Raw genomic sequence first — 22438 nt, forward strand, 5'->3', positions numbered from 1 at the left:
ATAATAAATCTTATAAATTATTAATTACTATACATATTATGTATACAAATTACAAATCAAGACTTTTATTCTGATTTTGTACTTAATCAAGTTTCAACAGTGCCTATTAAGACACTGTTCAAAGAATCATACCAGGTCTGTTAAGTTGTTGTATAATTATCAATGTAATATTAAAAAAAAAATTTTAGAAAGTATTTGTATATTTTACAATTAAAATAAAAAAAACACATACCTATTATAATATTACATAGTCACCAGGATACCTGTCTGGCGGAGTTTGTCGTTTGCGCATCATTAGTACCTGAGGTATATCCTGTCTGGATACTCACAATTAAAATTATTAATATTATAGTATTAACATACTATGTTAATACTTAATTCTGATTGTAAAATAATAAAATAATATAAATAATACATGATATTTATTTTTATTAAAATTGTGTTCAGTTGTTTTTCATATGTTAACACTTTAAAATTCTACAAAATAATATATCTTTATGACTTTTTTCTTATTTTAATTTTCCAAAATGCAATATAAATACAATAAAATTAACATTATTAATGATAAAAGAATATTTTATAGTAGTATTGATTTACTATAACGGCATAATTTAGTGTAAATTTTTTTTTTTTTAATGCACTAAAAGTAGAAAATATAAATCAATTAGAAGAATATAAAATAAAAACATTTTGAACTCATAAATATTATAACCTAACTAGTATGCATGATTTTACTTTTATTATACAATTTGAAAAAAAGTATACCTAATAATACCTATTATATTAAGAAGGTTGTAGTGCTTGGTAAGTACCTAACCTAACGATTAATACATAATATTTATATTAATCCATTCGTTTAATATAATATGAATTTTCATATATTTTTTACTTATCTTACAAAATATTAAAAAAAAATTCTATTTGAAAAAAATGAAACTCATTGCCTATGAATTTCATTTAAACTTTTATAAGCTTTATTAACAGCATTTAACAGTTGTTCTTTACATTGTCTTTCTTCTGCAACACCTGCTTTTTCAACAAGCATTCTACCAGAAGACGAATTGTTGATAAATGGCATAAGCAGATCTGCTTTTAATTTTTTATCAAATTTTTTCAGAACAAAGTTAACCAATTTATGGTTAATACGGTTTGGCACAAAATCTCTTAAAGTATTCCTGATGAATTCGAAGTAGCAACATGTAAATCGTTTGTGCAGTTTTACTTGTACATTAATTTCATTTTTATAATCATTTAAACCTCCCATACTAGATAATATATTAGTGTACATGTTACTTACAATTTCTTTCTCCATATTTTCGAATTCAGAATAGACATCGGAAATTGATCTATTTGATGAAATTTTTCTATAACATTGTTCTTTATCTTGGATAAAAGATGAATGGCATTCGGTTGATGAATTAATCAATTGTAAAAGGTAATTGGGGTTAGTTGTATTTAAGAATTTTTGATGGGTTTTAATGTAAGACTTTATAGATTTTTTAATATTATTTAACTTCATCTCCAATAAGTCGTCCAGGGTGCTTCTTACCTGAAATCAAAAGTACAAAAACTATCTTAATCAAGCCAAATAAAATATATTTTGTATAATTGTTGTTTATTTGAAATGTTGAATGCAGTTATAATATTTTATTTATTAAGAAGTTATCATAAAAATAAAAATATTATTAAAAGGTAACCTAGCCTAGAAAAATAAGTCATACCAGATTTTCCTTAGTCTATATTATTATATTGATATTTAAGCACTTCTCTTTGGTTTTACCAATTTATCAACCTATACAGGATGTGCCACAAGGACTCACTGCCCGGATAAAAACTGATTTTTTATATTTTTACTTATAAATTAAAAAAAATGATGAGATTAATGAAAATAAAATATTGAACGTCAAAATTTTCAGAAAATTAAACCTTATATAAAATGACTATATTTAATTGTTACAAAATAAAAAAAACATTTTTTAACTTTTTTACCAAAAAATGTAATTAAATTAAAAATTATAATATATGTAATCCCTGTCTGTGAGTCTAATAAAAAAAAAAACAGATTTATGATAAATATATTATCTCATGAAATATCTTAATAGATAAATCCTTGCGGATACCCTTTTTATCTCTTAGTTCATGCTAACATGTACAGTGTACAATCCGCTTATACACTTATTGTTGATAAAAAAATTTATTTACATATTGTATGAAGTATCTTAATTAAAATATGATTAAAAAAAAGATTATTGGAACAACAATTGGATATTGTTTGTATAATTTTCTATATTTTAATTAATATAAATAATTCATTAATGTGATCACATATTTGGTATAAGCTATTTTTATTACGGTATCTATCAAATGCTAAAGTAGTTTGATTAGGAGACCAAATCGATGGTGTTTTGTAAAAAGCAAGCTTACCACATAATTCAAATTGTTCAAGAGGAACAAAATAGTGTTTTTTAAAAATAATAATGTTGAAATCGGTTGATCTCGGATACACCTTCATATCATAGACGATTGACCTATAAACTAGTTATTGTTCTGTGGTTATAGGTCTATTCTATTTATAGACATATAGTAGGCATGTTGATAATTTGATAAAGCTGTTCATAAAATGCATAAATATAATGCCTAAACACAAAATATTCTAGTCTTCATGGCTTAAACATATTATGTGAATTATATTATTATCATTCAAAATGATAGTAGTCGTGGTATGCGCTAGCGCCCTTTTATAATATTTCATATTCTTAAACGCCCTTTTAACATGTTTAGTATAAATATTTTTTATTTTGTCTGTATGTCTTGGATGCCTTGTATAGAATATAACCATCAATATTTTTAATCGCCTCTTTTACGGATAATGCCCCAGTTTCCAAATTGATTCCGAAATCTCATTTTTCGATATTTTAGGTATACGCCCCTTTTACAAAAACACCATCAAAATATTAAAGCAAATAATCTTTTTGGTGTTTTTTCTCCTTGATAGAACTACAAAATTAATAAAATAATTTCTCACTAAAACAAATATTTCCTAACTATAATAAAGTCATATTTACATCATTTTTTAGTTTTGGAAATCTTTCAAGTTCATCCAACCATTTTTGGTCAATTGAATCAAGAATGTTGAACATTGTGCACGCACAACGTCCACAAATGATAATGCTGGTTCAATGAGATTTTCCAATTGTTTGCTAACCATAATTTCCAATGCCTTGTGATTCACAAGTGAACTTTTTTTAATACCAGAAGTATTTAATAAATAATTTTCTATTTGTTTATCACTCAAATTATACAACGGATCCACCTCCATGAATTTTTTAGAAAAGTTATCTTGTATAACATTTACAATTTTTGCACCACCCATTAACATTTGATCTGATGTATCTTCTCTATCTCCGGTTACAGTTTCGCAGTATGATTTGTTAATGTTATTTAATAATTCTAGTACAAATGTTTTTTCGCAGTCAGCTATTTCCAATGTTTTTAATTCACTTTCAAGTCTTGTTTTGGTATCTTGTAAGTTTTTGCGCAAGATTGGAATGGTTTTTTTAATATGTTTGATTAATATATGCTGTAATGTATCAGCCAATACTTGGTGTCCATGCTTTTTACAAATTTCTGGATAATTAGTTCTAAAAAACTCTATTTCATTTTTTAGGGTCTCCTCTAATGTCTTATTCTCGTTCAGATCTTTCTGAGACCTATTAACCACACCAATAATACCAAGTTTTACCGGAATTACTTTACCACAAAGAAGATCAGCTTTATCGCTCTTAGTACCTTCATCAATAATATCCAACTTGGTAACCACGGCAATTGTCCTTGCACCTTCAGGATCCCATTGTTTAGCTATTTTCAGACTGTCTGAGGTTGCAGGATCTGTATTAGCAGTGACCACGGCTAAGATTATAGCGTTTGGCTGTCGAACATATTTTAATATCAGTTGTAGGATTTGTTCTTCAATGTCCGCTGGTTGATTACCAACAGGTAATTTAGTGATTCCAGGCAAATCAACAAACGTTAGAGTGTACAAGGAGGTATAAACTTTTAACACTATTGGCGTGTCGGTAATTCCCTTATTTTCACCAGCCAAAATGTCTGTTTGAACCTCTATTTCTTTTCTTACTTCATCAAAATCATGAAACACAGTATTTTCTTTATGCGAAAAACAAGCCCATTCTTTTATGTTTTTATTATTTGTTATTTTTAACATGGATTTCATATCTTGGTTAGTATACTTTATCATTTGTAGAATTAAAGGAGCGCGAGTTACAATGCCTGTTCCTCGTGGCAAAAAAGATTTGCCCACCAAACTCTCGAGAACTGAACTCTTACCAGAGCTTTGAGACCCGACAACGACAATCTGTGGTAAATTAATTGGATTTTCATTGACCACAGCAAACACATCTTGTAGCTTATTAATTGTTTGAATCAACGACTCCATAGCGTAAATGATCAGAAACTCTGGAAACTAAAATATTTAAATATAAAATCTTTATAATATAACATATTAATATATTTATAGATATTTATAGATACTATTGGTTCAATTTCAGATATTTTTTATCAAATAAAATTGTTATAGAATCTACTTAACAAGTAATACATTTTTAATTAGAAACCTTGGATATCTTAAATTGTGTAAGAAACTTGTGACAGTTGTATAACTAAAAATATAAATATTGACATAATCTTGTAAAGTTTTTAGTAATTTGAGGTATTACAATGTACATCACTATAATATTATAGACCTACTATTCTTTTTAAGATCCTGGGCAATGCGATGAATGTATTGATTTAATTTTACAATGATGTGTTTTAGATTCTGAGCAGAGCGATGAATGTATTATGTTTTCAATGAGTTAGAACTTCAAAAAAATTTAATTATGTAAATCTAAGATTTGAAAATGTAATACCTATCTAAAAGATTCCTCAACTGATTATGTCCGTAAACAGCTCAAAAAGAGTAAAAATATTTTCAAAATTTTATGGTGTACAGAAAATGAAAATATAAACATTCTGTAAAATTTTCAAGTATCTACAGTTATTTGTTTTTGAATAACAATAAAATAACAAAACCACTATCTACATGAGTAATTGAGTGAATATCCAATCATGTAAAAATATGAACTTCAAACGCTCATAAAAATTTAATTTGATTTGTTTGTAGACATTTTTTTTTTTATAAAGGTAGACAAACTTATAAACAATCTTGTATTACATTTTCAAATCTTAGATTTAAAAAGAAAATTTTTATGAACTCTCAACTCAAAATAATTTGCTAAATTTCATGATTTTTCCGTATTTTGTCGAGATTTAAACTTTAAAGCCTTATAAAAAAAAAAATGTGACAAAAGATTTTTAATATTTTTTGAATGTCATTGTAACAATATAGTAGCAGCCTTGTATTAAGTTTTCAAGCTTTTTAAGCCAACAAATAAAGTTTTATTGACATTAATTGAAAAAAGACCAATAAAATTGGAAACTGAAAATGTTCCTAAACAGTTCAAAACATACAAAATATTTTGAAAATTTTATCGTGTATAGAAAATGCAAATATAAACAACCAGTGAAAATTTCATGTATATCAACGTATGTTCATTTGTTTTAGAATTACACCAAAAACCAAAATCGACTTTGTGGAAAACCAATTTTGCGTAAAAATGTCCATTTTTCCTTAATTTTAGATTCTGAGCGAAGGAATGTATTGATTTTACAATGATGTGTGTTTTTTTTTAAAATTTTTTTTTGTGTCTGTCATCACCTTTTAGGACAGTAAAAGTGCTTGGATTTTCTTAAACAGTAACTTTTCTAATAGGAAAGTGAATCTAGTTGGTACTTTGGGGGATCAAAAGTAAAAATTTCCCAGTAGTTTTCAAACGTGACGTGAAAAACAAAAGAAAAATTAAGGGAAAACGGGAATTTTTACGCAAAATCTGTTTTCGAGAAAATCGATTTTGGTTTTTGGTGTAACTCTAAAATTAATGACCGTAGGTACATGAAATTTTGACTGAATGTTTATATTACCATTTTCTATACACCATAACATTTTCCAAATATTTTGACTTGTTTTGAGCTGTTTACGGACATTTTCAGTTTCCATTTTTTTTAGTTTTTTTTTCTATAAATATCAATAAAATTTTATCTGTTGGGTAAAAAAGCTTGAAAATTTAATAGAAGGCTCCTGGGTTATTGTTGAAGATGAAAAAAATTAAAAATCCTTAGTCACAATTTTTATTTATAAGCATTTAAAGTTCAAATTTTGACAAAATACGGAAAAATCACGAAAATTAGCAAATTATTTTGAGTTGAGAGTCCATAAAAATTTTTCTTTTTAAATCTAAGATTTGAAAATGTAATACAAGATTCCTAATAAGTTCGTCTACCTTTATTAAAAAGGTCCAAAGAAATTCAAATTTAATTTTTATGAGTGCACACAACCCGGAACAAAACATACCTATATATGGGTATTATACGCGCATAGCATCCTCTTATTTAGAATCATACATTATCATACATTTTAATATATCTATCTATTTTTCTTCTTCTTAACATTGAAAGTAAATCATGTTTTGTTTTGTTATGTTATTCATAGGTAAGTACTAGTCACTATAGGTCTATAGAGTATAGGTACTAATATTATTATTTGTTATATTATTAAAATTAGCTCTAACATCAGTTAGTAGGTACTACATCAATACGGTGAGATTTACCAATCCTGATTAAAACTACTAATGAGTAATGACTAATAAGTATAACAATAGTAGACAATCTGGTGGCAATATATTAATTGAACTGTCAATGAGAATAATTTATTTTTAATTTTTATAAATATTTTTAAAATACTTAAATCATTATAGGTTCACATTATAATATATTCCTGATCTTTTTAACACCATTTAAAACGTGGTGTCAGCACAATCTGTCACATATAATACTTATAAATATAATAAAATATAAATAAAACTTATAAACACTTATAAATATAATATATAAGAAAAAATGTATTTTATCATGATACCCATATACATTTTTTAATTTATTAATTTTATTAAAATAATAAATAAACTCCACGCGGCTTTTGGAAAAATATTAGCAATACAAAAAATTTACAATTTTATGTTAAATTATGAATTAATAAAAAAAAAAAAACAAAATGTAACAAAATATATTATACGGTTTTAATATTATACCCCATGGCCCATATTATACGATTTTCCATAAGTGTATTTAATTTACTAATTATAATTTTCTTAATTTTTACGTATAATTTATAATCTTATTTATTGTTATCAATTATCATAATAATATTATATTGTATAACATGAAGCTACTAAACATCGTCACCTTCAAGGCTACAACTTATATCATGACATAAGTACTAGGTACATCAGACTAAAAAATAATAAAGAAGAAGAAAACTGAAAATCTAAAAGTACCCGTACACATTAATATTTAATATTATAGTCATATATATATAGCATACAAGTACTAGAACATAGGGGTATAGGACTAGAGTTAGGTCTATATAATTATATAAATACATTTAATAAAAAAAAATCACTGTAATATACTTACATAGAAAAATATGCTCAGATCTGCTGCGTCTTACGACGGACGGACAATAGGTTAGTTTTTGAAGACGCGACCGGCGATAAAGATGACCGAACGAATAGTGTTGGTCAATGGTCTGAAACACTGCAACTGTACAAGTAGTAAGTAGGTACTGGACTATTTTTCATTTATAGTGAGTATACTGACAAAAGTGACTACAACTTGTCCTAGTGGAGAGAGTGGAGAGAGTGTAGAGTAGACTGTAGACTGTAGAGTGTAGAGTCGCAGGGCCGCTAAGTGGTGACCACAAACAAGAATAGTATTAGTGCATGACAAAATAGATACAATACGAGACGTAGTCCGGTTAGCGCATCCCACCCTTCCCGACCTTAGTCGTAGTTCGCCTCATTTCATTGGCCATTAAATTACCCGGCAAACATAATTACAGCGGCGTACCAGCAGCTAATAGACGGGGTGTGCAGTGGTCGGCGAACACGATGGCCGATGGATATTATCAAAAAGTTGCTGGCATGCCTATCTATTTTGTCATAGCTTGTACAGTTGTAGACACAGACTGTAGTAGACGAAACACAAAAATATTATATTATAAGAAAAGAGTTGTATACGATTAATGACTATTTTTAAATAATGCGGTGGTTGTAATATCGTTTTATTGTTATTGTTGCAACAACACTCCCGCCGCGCCGCCCCGCACATTCAACGGTTTAAAATTATTATAATATTATAATCTGTATTTTCATGACTATATATAGTCTGTAGTTGTGACTTGTGACTACAGAATGGATGGGCGAGCGGACGGGCGGGTAGGCCGTACTCCGCACCGGCCGCACCGATATTCCGATATCCGATTCCGAATGTGCATTGTGCATACGCTTGATGTACAGACTATGGAAAACGGTGTACTCCGCGCCGAATATAAACAACAAGGAAACAGGGCACCAAATTTCTCTTAGGTAAAACTCACCCCCCTCCAACCACTAAAAATAGGATCAAACCCTACCCACTATCATGGGTAGGCCAACAATTTTAAATAACCACCCTCACCAACTTTCATCCACTAGTAGAGGCAAAAGCCTGGTATAGTTAACGGCATAGCCGCCCTTTCAAAGCAAAGCAAAGCAGCACCAAATTTTTATCTGGTGTCTATCATTGTCCGCGTGTACAAAATATCAATGGGCTGGTGATTGTTTAACGTTTATGACCGTTATGTGTTGACCTTTATTTATAAATAATTTATAATATTATATAAATTCCGAAATTCGTAAGTGATTTGAAATGTTTTTTGATGCTTATTGAAAAATAGTGTTTTCGAGTCTACATTATATTCAGTTTGACAAATACCGTCTGTATAGTGTATTCAGCGCCTATACAATACGACAGTATATTATCATACATTTAATATTATTAATTATCTTGAATTATTTAACGGCTGACTACTGTGGAAAGTATAGAGGCTGAGTGCATGATAGCGTCTAAAGTCAGAATTTTGGCAAGTTTCGTCAAAATTACAAAAATGTTCAAACTGTTTAGAGCTAGAAATTTATAAATCCGTGATCACACGGCGCGTTGCTCTTCGCGTAGAATGTGGGACCGGTATGACGCGGTAGTGGCGGTATAAATGACTATAGACGAGTGTTGGTTGAGTCAACACACTGTTGACTGATTATTTGTGTTGCGCAGCGCGTCTCTTCTCGACATTTTTGTTGGTCTCTGTATCTCGCGCCAAAGGAAAATTGGCGCGGCGCGTCTTATCTAATCATTCCAATCTAATGGCGTGTCGGTTTTAAAGTGCGTACCGCGTAGTATAAACACGCTCCACACGCCACGCACCGTGTAAAGGTACGGTTGTCGGCTTCCTAGCCGCGGCTAGTCGCAACAACTAGTCACGGCTGTTGGCCGCATCGGCTATAATTATGCTGTTCCATAGCAGAACAGTCGTTTCTCGTTGCGGCTCGACGCTGCCGCCAGCCGTTGCTAGGAAACCGTACCTTTATCCCAGCTTAAAAAATGTTGGTTTAATAATATCTATAGGATTTGAAAATTGAATACTAGATTTTTTGTACCTTTAATAAGAAAATAAGTTTGCTGGAAAGTCAAATTAATTATTTATGAGTGTTTGAAGTTCAATTTTCTTCTACATAAGATTTGTAATACCTATAATACAAAAAAGAAAAATCATAGATAGATACCTACTTTAAATTTTCATTCATTATTTATATTAGCTTTTTCTATAAATGGTATCATTTTAAAAATATATTGAATTTTTAAGTTATTTATAGACGTTTTTGTACCGATTACACATTTAAGTATTTAACACAAGGGGTTCCTCATAAGTTATTATAATAGTATTTCAAAAATATAAAAGATACGTACCTATGCACGGTTTTTTTTATAAGCATTTAAATTTCATATTTTGACAGTATTCGTCAAAATCCTAAAAATGTGCAAATTATATTTTTAGTTACCTGTCAATTTATAAAATGTTCAAATTGTATAGTTTAAGAATTAAGATTGAACATTTAAAACAAGGTTTCCTATAAAAAGTCAAAAAATCTAAAACATAATTTAAACACATCTAGTTTGTTTTTTATAGATTACCTATGTTTTAAATTCAAACATGGACGAAATTATATATTTACTTAAACAAAGAATAACATTTTTAGTTAGGTATTTTGTTATAATTTTTTTATTTTTTATTTTTATAATAAATATACAATCTATACTACTTAGCACAATAAGTACACGTGAAAGACTGAAAACATGATGTGCGTGAAGAAGTCAGTGATTTTGCTTGAGGGGGAAATTTTGTTATAATTAAAATTATTATTCTTGGGTACCTACTTGAAGCATTTAAAATACCCACAATATTATATTTTATGTACACAATGATATTTTTAAAATTATCAAAATTCCAACTTTAGACGCTCATAAAAAGTTACCGTGAATAAACTTTTTTTTTTAAGTTCCACTAACAACTGACGAGGAACCTATTAAATTTACAAGTTTTTTGACTGAGCGAAAAAAACTTAAAAATCTTAACACGCTACTCAATATTTTTTCCTACAAGAAAAATCTATGAATCTAAATTTTTTTTTATTTATTCATGACAATAAAAATCTTACAAAAAATTCTGTCGGAAACAAAAAATGTTGTCCAGCTCAAAAACATAGTTAAAATCGAAAATGTCTCATGGCTACAAACAGTTCAAACAGAGTTTTGATTTCAGAATGTATGGACATTGTCATGTTCACATTTGGGGAAAATTTAAATATCAATACAGTTATTAGTTTTTGAGTTAAACCAAAAAAAAATTAAATCAATTTTATCGAAAACTGATTTTGCATAAGAATCCCCGTTATTCTTTAATTTTACTTTTTACTATTTACCTACCTACTATATTACTAGTACACTCAGTGCTCGAATTGGAAAAAATTAAGTAGGTAGAGGAGCTCAATCCAACGATTTAAAAACTGCGTTCCAAAGACGCAATTACTCTACACAGACCTGTGGGGGGGCCTTTCCCACCCCCGCACTCCTGGGCATAAAAAAATTCAAAAATTCAAAAACACCGATAAATAATAACTGAAACTGATAACATTTCATTCGGAACACGATTTGAGATAGTATACTAGCACACATCAGCATCTGTGCCTTAGATAATATACTTGTATATTATGTTTTATGATCTATGAACTGTGAACTACTGACTATATGTATAGGCAAAACACAGGGTGATATTATAATTAATTAATAAACTTATATCAAAAATAATTTTGATATGAAAAATAGTAAAACTTGTTATATAATTGAAATCCACATTTTAATAAAAATTATTTCCCACATTAGTTTGTACCGTCCCCCCGTCCAAGCAAAAAAAAAAAAAAAAATAGTATGGGAGCTCCCCCCCCCCCACCCAATCGAGCACTGCTAGTAGTCATTAGATTACTTTACGTCTATACTGTGGACTGAGGCGTACTCGCGTCTCACGCATAGATAATATAAGTCATAAGATATTATATTCTTATATTATCTACAATGGTCTCACGTACCCGCGTATCTCGACTTTACTAAATGGTCATCACTCATCGCAGCACTCATACCGCGACCGTGGTCGAGAACACAATCAATTTTTATCTATGCGCAAAAAGCACAACGCTCGCGCCACAGATACTTTTATCTACTATAATATAGATTATAGATATCAGTGGCCCGCGCCATAACGATCGGCGCTCGCGACTCTTCAGATCGTAGGTAGGAAATCATAATATTTTTTCCGAGACTTTTATTTAAAATGTTTATTTAGTTTTTCAGTTACCTACCTTATAAGTTATAAAATCTAACACTTAAAACTAATACGTTATACGATTTAAATACAACGTTCAAGTTTAGGTATTTCGTTTTCAGTTAGATAATGTGCCTGGCACTTGAAAGTAATCATTATCCGATTTAATTATTTAAATACAACAAATGGCCATGGGTAAGTATGATACCCAATTAATAGTGGAAAGTTATTTGTATACAATTATATTATGTTTATTCGTATAATATTTGTTATAACTTATTAAGTTAGAGCTTAGGTTTAACAATTAAGAGGATGTCAGCGCAATATTGATTTCTCTCTTTGACCCACACGCAACATAGATAAAACGCATTTGAGCAGAATCGTTTTTTCTATGTTTTCAAGTAATCTTAGAGTACAATCACCCATTACAAAAAAGATAGAGAATAATATTTTTGAGGGAATGTCGTATCGATTTTATATTTTATTGTAATATGGCTTTGTATTTGAGTTTCAAAATAAACAAAAAAATGTTGTAAATTTAAATTATGTTTAAATTGTTTTGAAACAATATTTAGAGAAATCGATATGACATTCCCTCAAAAATATTATTCTCTATCTTTTTTGTAATGGGTGATTTTACTCTAAGATTACTTAAAAACATAGAAAAGACAATTCTGCGCAAATGTGTTTTGTCTATGTTGCGCGTGGGCCAGAGAGAGAAAGCCAATAGTGCGCTGACATCCTCTTAATACAATTTAAATATTCAATAAAGAAAGTGAACAGTTAACAGTCTTTCTTACTACCTACTTATATCCTTAATAATTATATATATATATATATACATATTTGTAATACTAATACATTTATAACCTATTTTAGTACACCAACATGAACGGCTCATTCTATTATGAATTTATAAATATAAATTCCCTTAAACAACAAATTTGATGTGCATTAATAATTCACTCCAATTACACAGTGATTTAGCAAGTAATCCTAATGGGTCATTTCCAAGGTCATTTTGGATTACTTAAGAAGAATAATGTTTAAATGAAAGTTATCGAAATATGTTATTAATACTTTTTATTCTGAAATCAAGGTAATATAAGTCTTAAGTAATTAATAATATACCTCTATTACCTAAATAAATAAATTTATATTATGATTATTATATAGGTATGGTACATATTTTGTCAAAGATGCCATAATGTTTTCCTCAAAAGGTGAACTGTATACACAAAATTTTAACACCATTTGACCAATGAAACAAAGTGGATTGTTATCAAAAATGTCCAAAAAAGTGTCTTCAAAACTTTTATGTCGCACTATGGATAAAATCATTCATATACTTGGTAATATAACATAATAATTTGTAATTCGTTAATAAATATTACTTATTAGATGAGGAATTACTTAAAGATAAACAGTGAATTAGTACTTACTTAATACTTTACTAATAACTAATATTACTTTATCATAAATGTGAGTTGTGATATGTTGTTCATTCATTGGCAACATAAGCCAATAAGGCATACTATTTACTAGTTTGCCAAGGTTTCATATTTTCACATTCGATCCTCTCTAGCCGCCAAGGGGTTTAGATAGCATCAATTGTTGCTATTATAGTAATTTGTTATCATTTTTATGAGTATTTAATATTTTGGCGGTTAACGCTATTTTTAGTGTTGAGCATGATCTCCGAGTGTTTTTGAAGTAAATAAATTTACCTATTGTCAAACATTATGTCTTTTTGGAATTTTCTTTTAGTTACTTTAATGTTACTTTTAAAATGAAAAACATTGCCTCAGTATCAATGACAAGGGTTTGTCCTATCAATGTTCTTTTATTAAAAATTGAAGGGCAAACAGGAACACCAGAAAATATAGATTATGTTTATAAACTTAATAGGAAAAACTCTTCTAAATAACATAAACTGAAAATCGATTTTGCTCGACTAAATAACTTAATAACCCTAATACTCTGTTTAGTATTTACTCTCTAATCTAAGTCGGGGTGAAACGTTAAATACTGACCAAGTTGATGAAAGCAATTGAAATATTTAATACTAAAATTAAATGTGCGATAGATAAATATTATAATATATTTTATTATTATATTATGCATGCACTGGAGTGAGAACCAACAAAAGTCTCAGTTAAACGTACATTGTCAACATGTTAAAACAAAACCATATAATTGTATGACAATTCACTTTTTTCCTCACTTTCAGATTTCAAATAAATAAAGTATATATATAAAAGTATGAAATTAATAACTTAAGTAACTTCAGTTTTCATAATTATACAATTTATACATTTGTAAAAGTGTACACTTTTATCTGTTGATATTTTATCCATAAATTCCCTAGTTGTCTTAGATAATATGTATTACTTGAAATAGGTATATCCTTTAATAATACTAATATAAAAGTCAATTGGTTATTTTTACTGAGTATTTTTAAAAGTATTGGGAATTTTTACTTTTGAACCAAACTAACTAGATATAATGACTAATATGATCCATAACCACCCTTATTATTTTGAAGATTGAAGCATATTTTCTTTTCCAAACAGAGTTATTGTTGTTGAACCAATAGATTATTAGAATTTAAAATAATATTTGATTCAATACTTATTTCAAATAATATATACATTTTTAATTGATTTACATTATATAATTATAATTATGGTTATAGATGAGTGACTCTGAGGCTGAGACTACCTCAAAAGAGACTTCCTGGATGTACAATGATGACCTAGATTTATCTCATGTGTCTTTATATCTGAATTATCAAGATCTGATATATAATTCTCCGGAAGCTGCTCGTCACATAAGGGTATTAATATTATTTTATTTAATTCTTAAGAGTATGTTTTTTGCACTTTTTATTATCTCTATCTGACTGATCTACATGCAATAGCAATTTGACATTCAGCGTAACAAATTAATATTAAAGTGAATTGACCAAACAACCAAACTTTTCATCAAACTTGTTAAAATCATTATCTGTGCATGTACATTGTCTTTTTTGTATGCAAGTTATGATTATGTAAATTATTACAATTTAAAAATTCTTATGTATGGCAGACACATTTAACTATTGTAAATAAATAAGCCAACCTACAAACACAAATAATGTTCTTTAATTTAAGTTTGATAATAGATAAATTCATTCTAAAATTAAAGCCAACCACATAAGATTGGTTCTGCTGTACTCAAATGTACTAGGTTGTGGGTGAATCAGAGAGAGAAAATAAACAATGCACTGAATCCTCTTAATTTAATATAATTGAATATGTTACCTTAATAGATTTTTATGTTTAGCCGAAAAGTATAACATTTGATTCAACAACAGGTGATAACTCTGTAAACTTTGTGCTTGTTTCTTCATCCAAAGCCAAAACACCAATGAGCAGAGATGGTTGGAACCGTAGATCTGCTTTTGAGGAAAGAATTAAAGAACAAGGATTAATTGTTGAAAGAGGTAAATTTTGTTTTTAGTATTATAAAAAAATAACTGAAGTTTGCAAATAATATATATTTTATAAAAAAAAATTAATATATTAAGCTTGAAACAATAAAGAATTATGTAGAACTAATCTTTGGTAAATGTGTAATTGTTCAATCAGAGAGACCTTAGTTAAAAAACCTCAATATTTATTAATATTTATAGTCTTAAAAGTATACTCGGTAGTATATAAATTAGGTATCTCAACTTTGAATAATTAAAATTAAATGAAAACATCATTTTTTGTAGATCAATTGTTATATTTATGTAATTTTGTGACACAGTGTTCACGAAATAATATTTATTGACAAAATTATTTTCCGTAATGCATGTGACCGTGCATCTCGGCGTCGGCGATCGTTATTGACAAGCTTATAATTTTAGACGTATAATTTATATATATATAATTAATATAGATCCATATAAAGTTAAAAATAGATGTGTAAAATGTAAAAATAATAACCGTTCCTAATGATTGTGATAACAAGGAAATATGTGTGGTATTATTGGTTATTCGTTAATACTGTTTATATTATAGATTTATAGCTATATAGTATACCCGTATGGCCGTATACCTGCATATCACAAATTATATTATAAGTATACGCATCAACCAAAAACTGGAGAAGTCGTTATATGCCGTATACCAGTGTATACGCCCCACTACACCACTGATTATGACTATTAACCAAGGATCAAAACGAAATGGTCTTAGAATACCTAGTTAAAATCATTTAATTATTTCTACACTTACATACGCACAAAATTATAAAACATATTAAATTGTGTTCTGTGAGTTAAGATTAAAAATCAAGTAAGTAATGAAATAGGAAAGAAAGAAAAGATAACTTTCATGTTAAAATAAATATGTATTATTAATGAAATGAAACATCTGATTTAGTGTATAGCTGTGGTGTATAAGAAATTGTGTGAGTAGGTATGGAAACGTATAGGAACTTTGGGTAGTATTATAGGAGAGCGAGATCTATAAATGGAGTTAACTTGGAATTTATCAAGATTAAGAATTAATAAGCCTAGATGATAACAATACCAAAAGTATTGAGTTGATCCTGTAAAATGTGAAAGTCATTTCTCTCGATTTTATGGAATATTTGTATTTAGTAAGATGATAAATATAAACCTGTGATACATTTAATTGTTATTTTGTAATATTTATTATGTACTTATAAAGTGAAAGATAAGTAAATATAGTTTCTTTTTTAGGGAGAGCTACTGAAATTTCATCACGCGATCAGCTGTATGTCAAATGGGGCTATGATGAGTTAATGGATTTGTAAACAGCCAATCAATCAGATTAAAGAGTATCTGGTTGTGAAATACGCATTTTACTTCACATGGTGAAGATTCTACACACATCTGCTGTATTTTTTTAATGATAGATTTAGGTAATTTCATTTAATTTATCATAGTAGTTTATTGAACTTGATTTATTATATATTAAGTACAATTTTTGATTTAGTTCAGATATTTTTAATTCAACAGACACAATAATGTGCCCATTGTGTGACCGTACATGTGATATTGGCCTTCTATTTGGGGTTAGTTAATATATATTTTTCAATAATGTTAATATTACTTACTAAAATTAATTCCATTTTCAAACTAATCTATTTCTTGAACTGTGGAAACGATATTCAGCTTCCATTACAAATCGCAGGGGATTGACAGGTTTCAATTTTGAAGCTCAACATCCAAGGCCAAAAATACTTGGCACGTTTATCTGGATCTAATTATACCAAAGTGAACATAGTCACAGGGAATGTCAAACCAACCATGCCTCTGGAAGAAAATGCCTGCAACATTATTTACCATTATCCTCTTTTTGCTATAAGTAAGGTTCATTAAGTATTAATTTAATCAACTTTTAAATCCTCTTTTTTCAAGATTTTGGTTGCCATTGCTACCTTGTTTGGAGTTGTACTGTATCTAATGTCTGTTTTAACATCGCTTAGTCATACAAATCAATCAGATCGGATGAGTACACATAGCAATATATTTATTCGACTACTGCAGCTATCATCAATTTGGTTTGCACTCAATTATTAAATTTTGTTAGTATTTATATTTTTTAATTTATATAACTAGCTAGAGCCCATGGTAGTAGTATATTCATAAAATAAAAATGGAAAGATAAATATTTCAATACTCATTTCATTTTAGATTCTGAGCTAAATTTAAAGCTAATAAGAGATTAATCAACTGATTAAAACCATCTATTTTTTAATATTATATAATATAGTTTAGGTTTAAGATATAGCTGATATTTGTCTGACTGAAATGGAACTATTGCGCACACAAACCAAATTGGACGAATCTTTGACAATAAATATGTACCTCTTCCAATTTGTAAATTATTATACATCAATAATTTATACAGCTATTTTGTTGGTTATCCTGCTAAATATTTGCTTATTTTCAATCTTGGTCTAGAAGAAGTAAGATATTCACATAATCATAATAATTAATCATTTAATTATACTCGATTAATAGTATTCAATGAGCATTATGATTTTAGTGTAGTCCAGATGGATGTCTCATGGAATTAAGCATTGAATTGTTCATTATAATAATTGTTGGGCAACAATCATTAAAGACTGTATTGTATTAGTTTTTTAGTTAAAGCCAAAAACTAAAACTATTTATATTTAAGTTTGGGTTTAAATTGGCTGAGAACACAGGTCTCTTAGATAATTTAAAATCATCTGGAGAAGATTTGGCTACACTTTAGCTTACTTTGATACCAAAGACTGAAAGTGGTATTGCTCCGTTGTCATCGCCATATACTAATGTTACTTATTGCCAGTAAATATATCGATTCATTTTTTTTTCAGTATGCAACAACATTTATATCGTTTTTGTAGTTATACAGATTAGAAATCCACCATGGTTGCCACAGAAATACAAATGACCCACATTTTATTATGAATTGCTCGTTGCACGCCTCACATTCATTGTTATATTTCATTTCAAGTAATAACAACTTATTAATGTTAATTTTTTGTGTACTAATCCATTAGTTTTTCAGAATATTGTACCATTAGTGAAAGTAGCCGTTCAATAGTTGATACCAGATGATCCAAATACTCTCAGCAAAAGCATTAAATGAGAGTCTTACCTTACTACTCAAATGATCATTAAGAATGAGGCTTAAAAAGTAGCAGGCTAAAAGAAAACGTGTTGTAACAACAAAGGAATACACAGCACACATTCAATACACAAATACATTTATATTATCTAATATTTAATAATATAGTTCTAATTTTTTGTTATTTCATACTAGACTGTATGTTACATTATATTTTCTCTCTCTCTCTTCTTTTCCTCTTAATACTCAAGTAACTATTTTATATTTAAAATGTAATTGGAATTTTTTCTGTAATAAACAATATTATTATAATATTTATGATTATTTTTATTTTCAAACAATATAACATTTGACCACTGTTATTTTGGTTTTGATTTCTTATTCCACTGTGTTTGTGTGTACTCTTCAAACTACAACAAAAACCATTAATCTAACTGAAAATTTAATTATCTGTCTTCTATTTACCCTTCAGAAGTTGAACACGTGGATGGTATTATGGTGCATGGTGTCAATCCACCACAAAGCTTATAAGACCAGTACTTATAAAGGTCTTGAGAACTTATTATTCATTGTTAATAATGTTGTTTTGTTCACTTTCTGTATAATAATACATTTAATATATTTATATCGATCTAAGTCAGTGAGGCCCAACCTTTTTTTATTTTTCGGACCACCTGCTATAATCTAAAATATATATATATATATATATTATATTTAATAATAAAAGAAGGAAATTTAAATACCTTGAAAATAATGGTATTTTTAAATATTTTGTTTCAACTTCATAATTCAATTTGGGTAGGGTATCACTGATCTAAGTCATTATATTGTGTTCGTGGTTTTTAATACTAATTATGAAGCAATTTGTTATTTTGCTTAGAATCATTAACACAACACGTCTACTTTAATTATTCACGGACAAAGCCCAATTATAAAACATGTTTTAAATAATTATTTAACTTTTATAATTTACATTAATATATAATATGTAGAAATATTGCTAATTATAATGACCATAGATTTTCATTAACAATAGATAAGTATATTTGTTATTTATATTATTTTTAATGTTTTTATATTAAGTTAAGTTGGGTAAATGGAAAAAATATTTTTAAATTTCCATAGTTTATACAATCATTAGTTGTCATAACAGTTTATTTTTGGCGTTTTCTGCATTATTATCTAATTATAAAACTTCTGGTCATGACAATGTCGCAATTGAAAGTTTAATGTACTTACCTAATATTTTTCGGAAAAATGAAAACAAACAAATTTGTTAGTATGCAATCTGTAAGAATGACCTCTGGGTAATTTAAAAATATTTGTCATTAGCATTGATTTTATAATACTTGAATGTATGAAGTACATATATTTCCATTTGCCCCATATATTACCTACATATTGGCTAAGGGGAAAATTAGAATTTTTTTTTTAGTTTGGATATATTATGTTATCACCACCCATTGATGAGAAATTACAACTGCCCATTTTCATTTACCCTATTTGACCCTATATAAGGAATTTCAGGGATATTTTTTTTATGTATTTATGCAAACAACAAATGTGATGAGTTTTAAAATTAAATATAGTTTATTTAAAAACTATATTATTATTATTTACAACCATTGTGGTTTTTGGCTCTGAAAAAAAAATAGCCGTATATACTTGATCACATTTCACCAAAATCTGGTCTACAAATTGTCTACAAAATATAAATAGAAATTATATTATATTTATATTATGTAAGAGCTGCATAAATGAGTATAAATCCATTCTTTATGAGCGTCTGTGGATTCAGAATAACATAATTCGTCAAAATACGGAAAATTTCAAATTATTTTGAGTTTGAAATCCATAAAAAAAAATTCTATTTAGTTTCCTATAGACTAGGTGTATATTCTAAGCTGAAAATCGTTATGAATACTGAAAAATTGAGGTGTAGGTATACAAAATATAAATATAAATAATATTATAATATTATTTACTTACAATTATTAGTGTAAGCATAAAGTGTTACCTGGCGTATTGTATAGGCAAAATAAGTACATCACTGCAGTGTTCAATATTATCCATAATCAATACATTTTAGCTCGTCCCAACTTCGTTCGCCGATAGAATGTGGTTGCTCGCAAACCAAACTATACATCGTAACCCGCCGTAAAAAACCCAAATACTTTATTTTACTTAGCAAAAATAATGATATTTTAAAAAGTAAACTACATTGCATAAATACATGATCTTACAATTAAAATTTTTCAACAAAAATGTTTATCAGAGTTAAATTTTTAATGCCAGTATTAATAAATGAAAAATGTTGTAGGTACTTACGTAGTGTAGCGCAAGCGTCCGTAAATTATATAAAAAAAAATAAATCTTGATTACAACAAGTTAGGTATTTAATTTGTCAGGTCTTCCAGTTACACTCTTTAGAACTAGAATCGTATAATGTTTTTGAAATTTGAAAGACATTTTAAGCTTCTAATGCATTGTCTATGTTGTTCCAAAAAAGAGATTCAAAAATCATCAATATCTGGGCCCTATTTATAATAAGTTATAACTAGAATAAGAGACCACTCCACCATACCTATATATGCACATGTCTACACGTTTATAAATCACATTACACATTACTGTAATTAATATTACGTATAACACACACACTCATTGCATACCTAATATATTTATGAGAAAAAATATTTCAATCACAGCGTTATCATTGAAAAATTATTAGGTATAATAAAATTATAATATCTACTCAATTTGATAAATAAATTACCTTAATTTACGTAATAATAATAATTGTTTTATAATATTATGTAGTTTTATTTTACTTTTAAACGAATATAAATTATAATCTATAATTTAAATAATACGAACAAAAAAGGTGTACACCCAATGGCCTATGTGGCCGCGGGTTAAAAAAAAAACAAGATGTTACTGTTAGCTAATATTATGCTGACAAACTAATCAAGTACAGGTATTGGTACTAATACTAGATGTCAACAAAATACCGAGTATAAGCTGCCATTAAAAGGCAAATTCAGTTGAATTTGAATTTGATTACCTACCATATTCATATTATCCATCTCAAAAACCTCAAACCTTGTAAAATACTAAAATACCGGTTATGTGTAAAGTAGAATTTAAATAGTAAAACCGTATAAATCTATAACTAGATCCCTATTGTGCGTCAAGAAAGGCAAAAAGGAAGTACCTATTCTATATTATAGATAATATAGATTTTAAAATAAAAACATAAAAATTAATATTTAATATTTAATTAAGACATCATAATGTTTGCATAAAGTATAATACCTAAGTAGGTATGCACTAAAAACTTATGTTGTAATATATATATTTGTTTAATGTACGTATTACATTATTATATTTTCAAAAATACCATTGGAGAATTTTTATGATGATGACAATGATAATAAGTTCTTCTTAAACCAATAATGATTTAGGTCAATATTATTTAAGTGACTGAAGTTTATTTTGTTAATATAATATAAATACTACTTAGTATTGTTTTTCTTTGAAAGTGCATCAAGATGTTTTTTATTTGATTTAGTAAATTTTTTTGCTTTGAAAGATGAAATTCATTGCATGCATAATTATTATTATTAATAAACAATATTTTTATTTTTGAAAGTTGTGTTTTAAAAAAATATTTAATAAATTAACAGGGTGATTTTTTTTGAACGAGGCTCTATTATGGTATTTTTTTATTTGTTTTTGTACAATTTATTTTGTTTTTAAAGATTGAAACTCATTGCATTATATTATGCAAGATTATTATTATTATTAACAGTTATTATTTTTAAATTTATGTTCTAAAGAAACATTTTATAAGCAAACAAATACTGGATGTCAATCCAATTCTGAGTAACGACTGCCTTTGAAAAGGCAAATTCAGTTGAATTTGAATTTGATTGCCATTATATTTAAACTAATAATC

At 27.8% G+C, this 22438-nt stretch overlaps 1 protein-coding gene and 1 pseudogene across 1 annotated transcript; one reads left to right on the forward strand and one right to left on the reverse strand.

Moving 5' to 3' along the window:
• Positions 1-615: 615 nt before the first annotated feature.
• On the reverse strand, positions 616-15295 carry LOC132947159 (dynamin-1-like protein). Its single transcript, XM_061017370.1, is given in 5 exon segments — positions 616-1549; positions 3066-3142; positions 3145-4473; positions 7588-7707; positions 15169-15295. Coding segments are annotated over 3 exon segments (1998 nt in total). The 5' UTR covers positions 4454-4473; positions 7588-7707; positions 15169-15295; the 3' UTR covers positions 616-937.
• LOC132947160 (anoctamin-5-like) lies at positions 11556-18794 on the forward strand (annotated as a pseudogene).
• Positions 18795-22438: the final 3644 nt, after the last annotated feature.

The sequence above is a fragment of the Metopolophium dirhodum genome, chromosome 6, assembly GCF_019925205.1.
Source record: "Metopolophium dirhodum isolate CAU chromosome 6, ASM1992520v1, whole genome shotgun sequence".
Lineage (NCBI taxonomy): Eukaryota > Metazoa > Arthropoda > Insecta > Hemiptera > Aphididae > Metopolophium > Metopolophium dirhodum.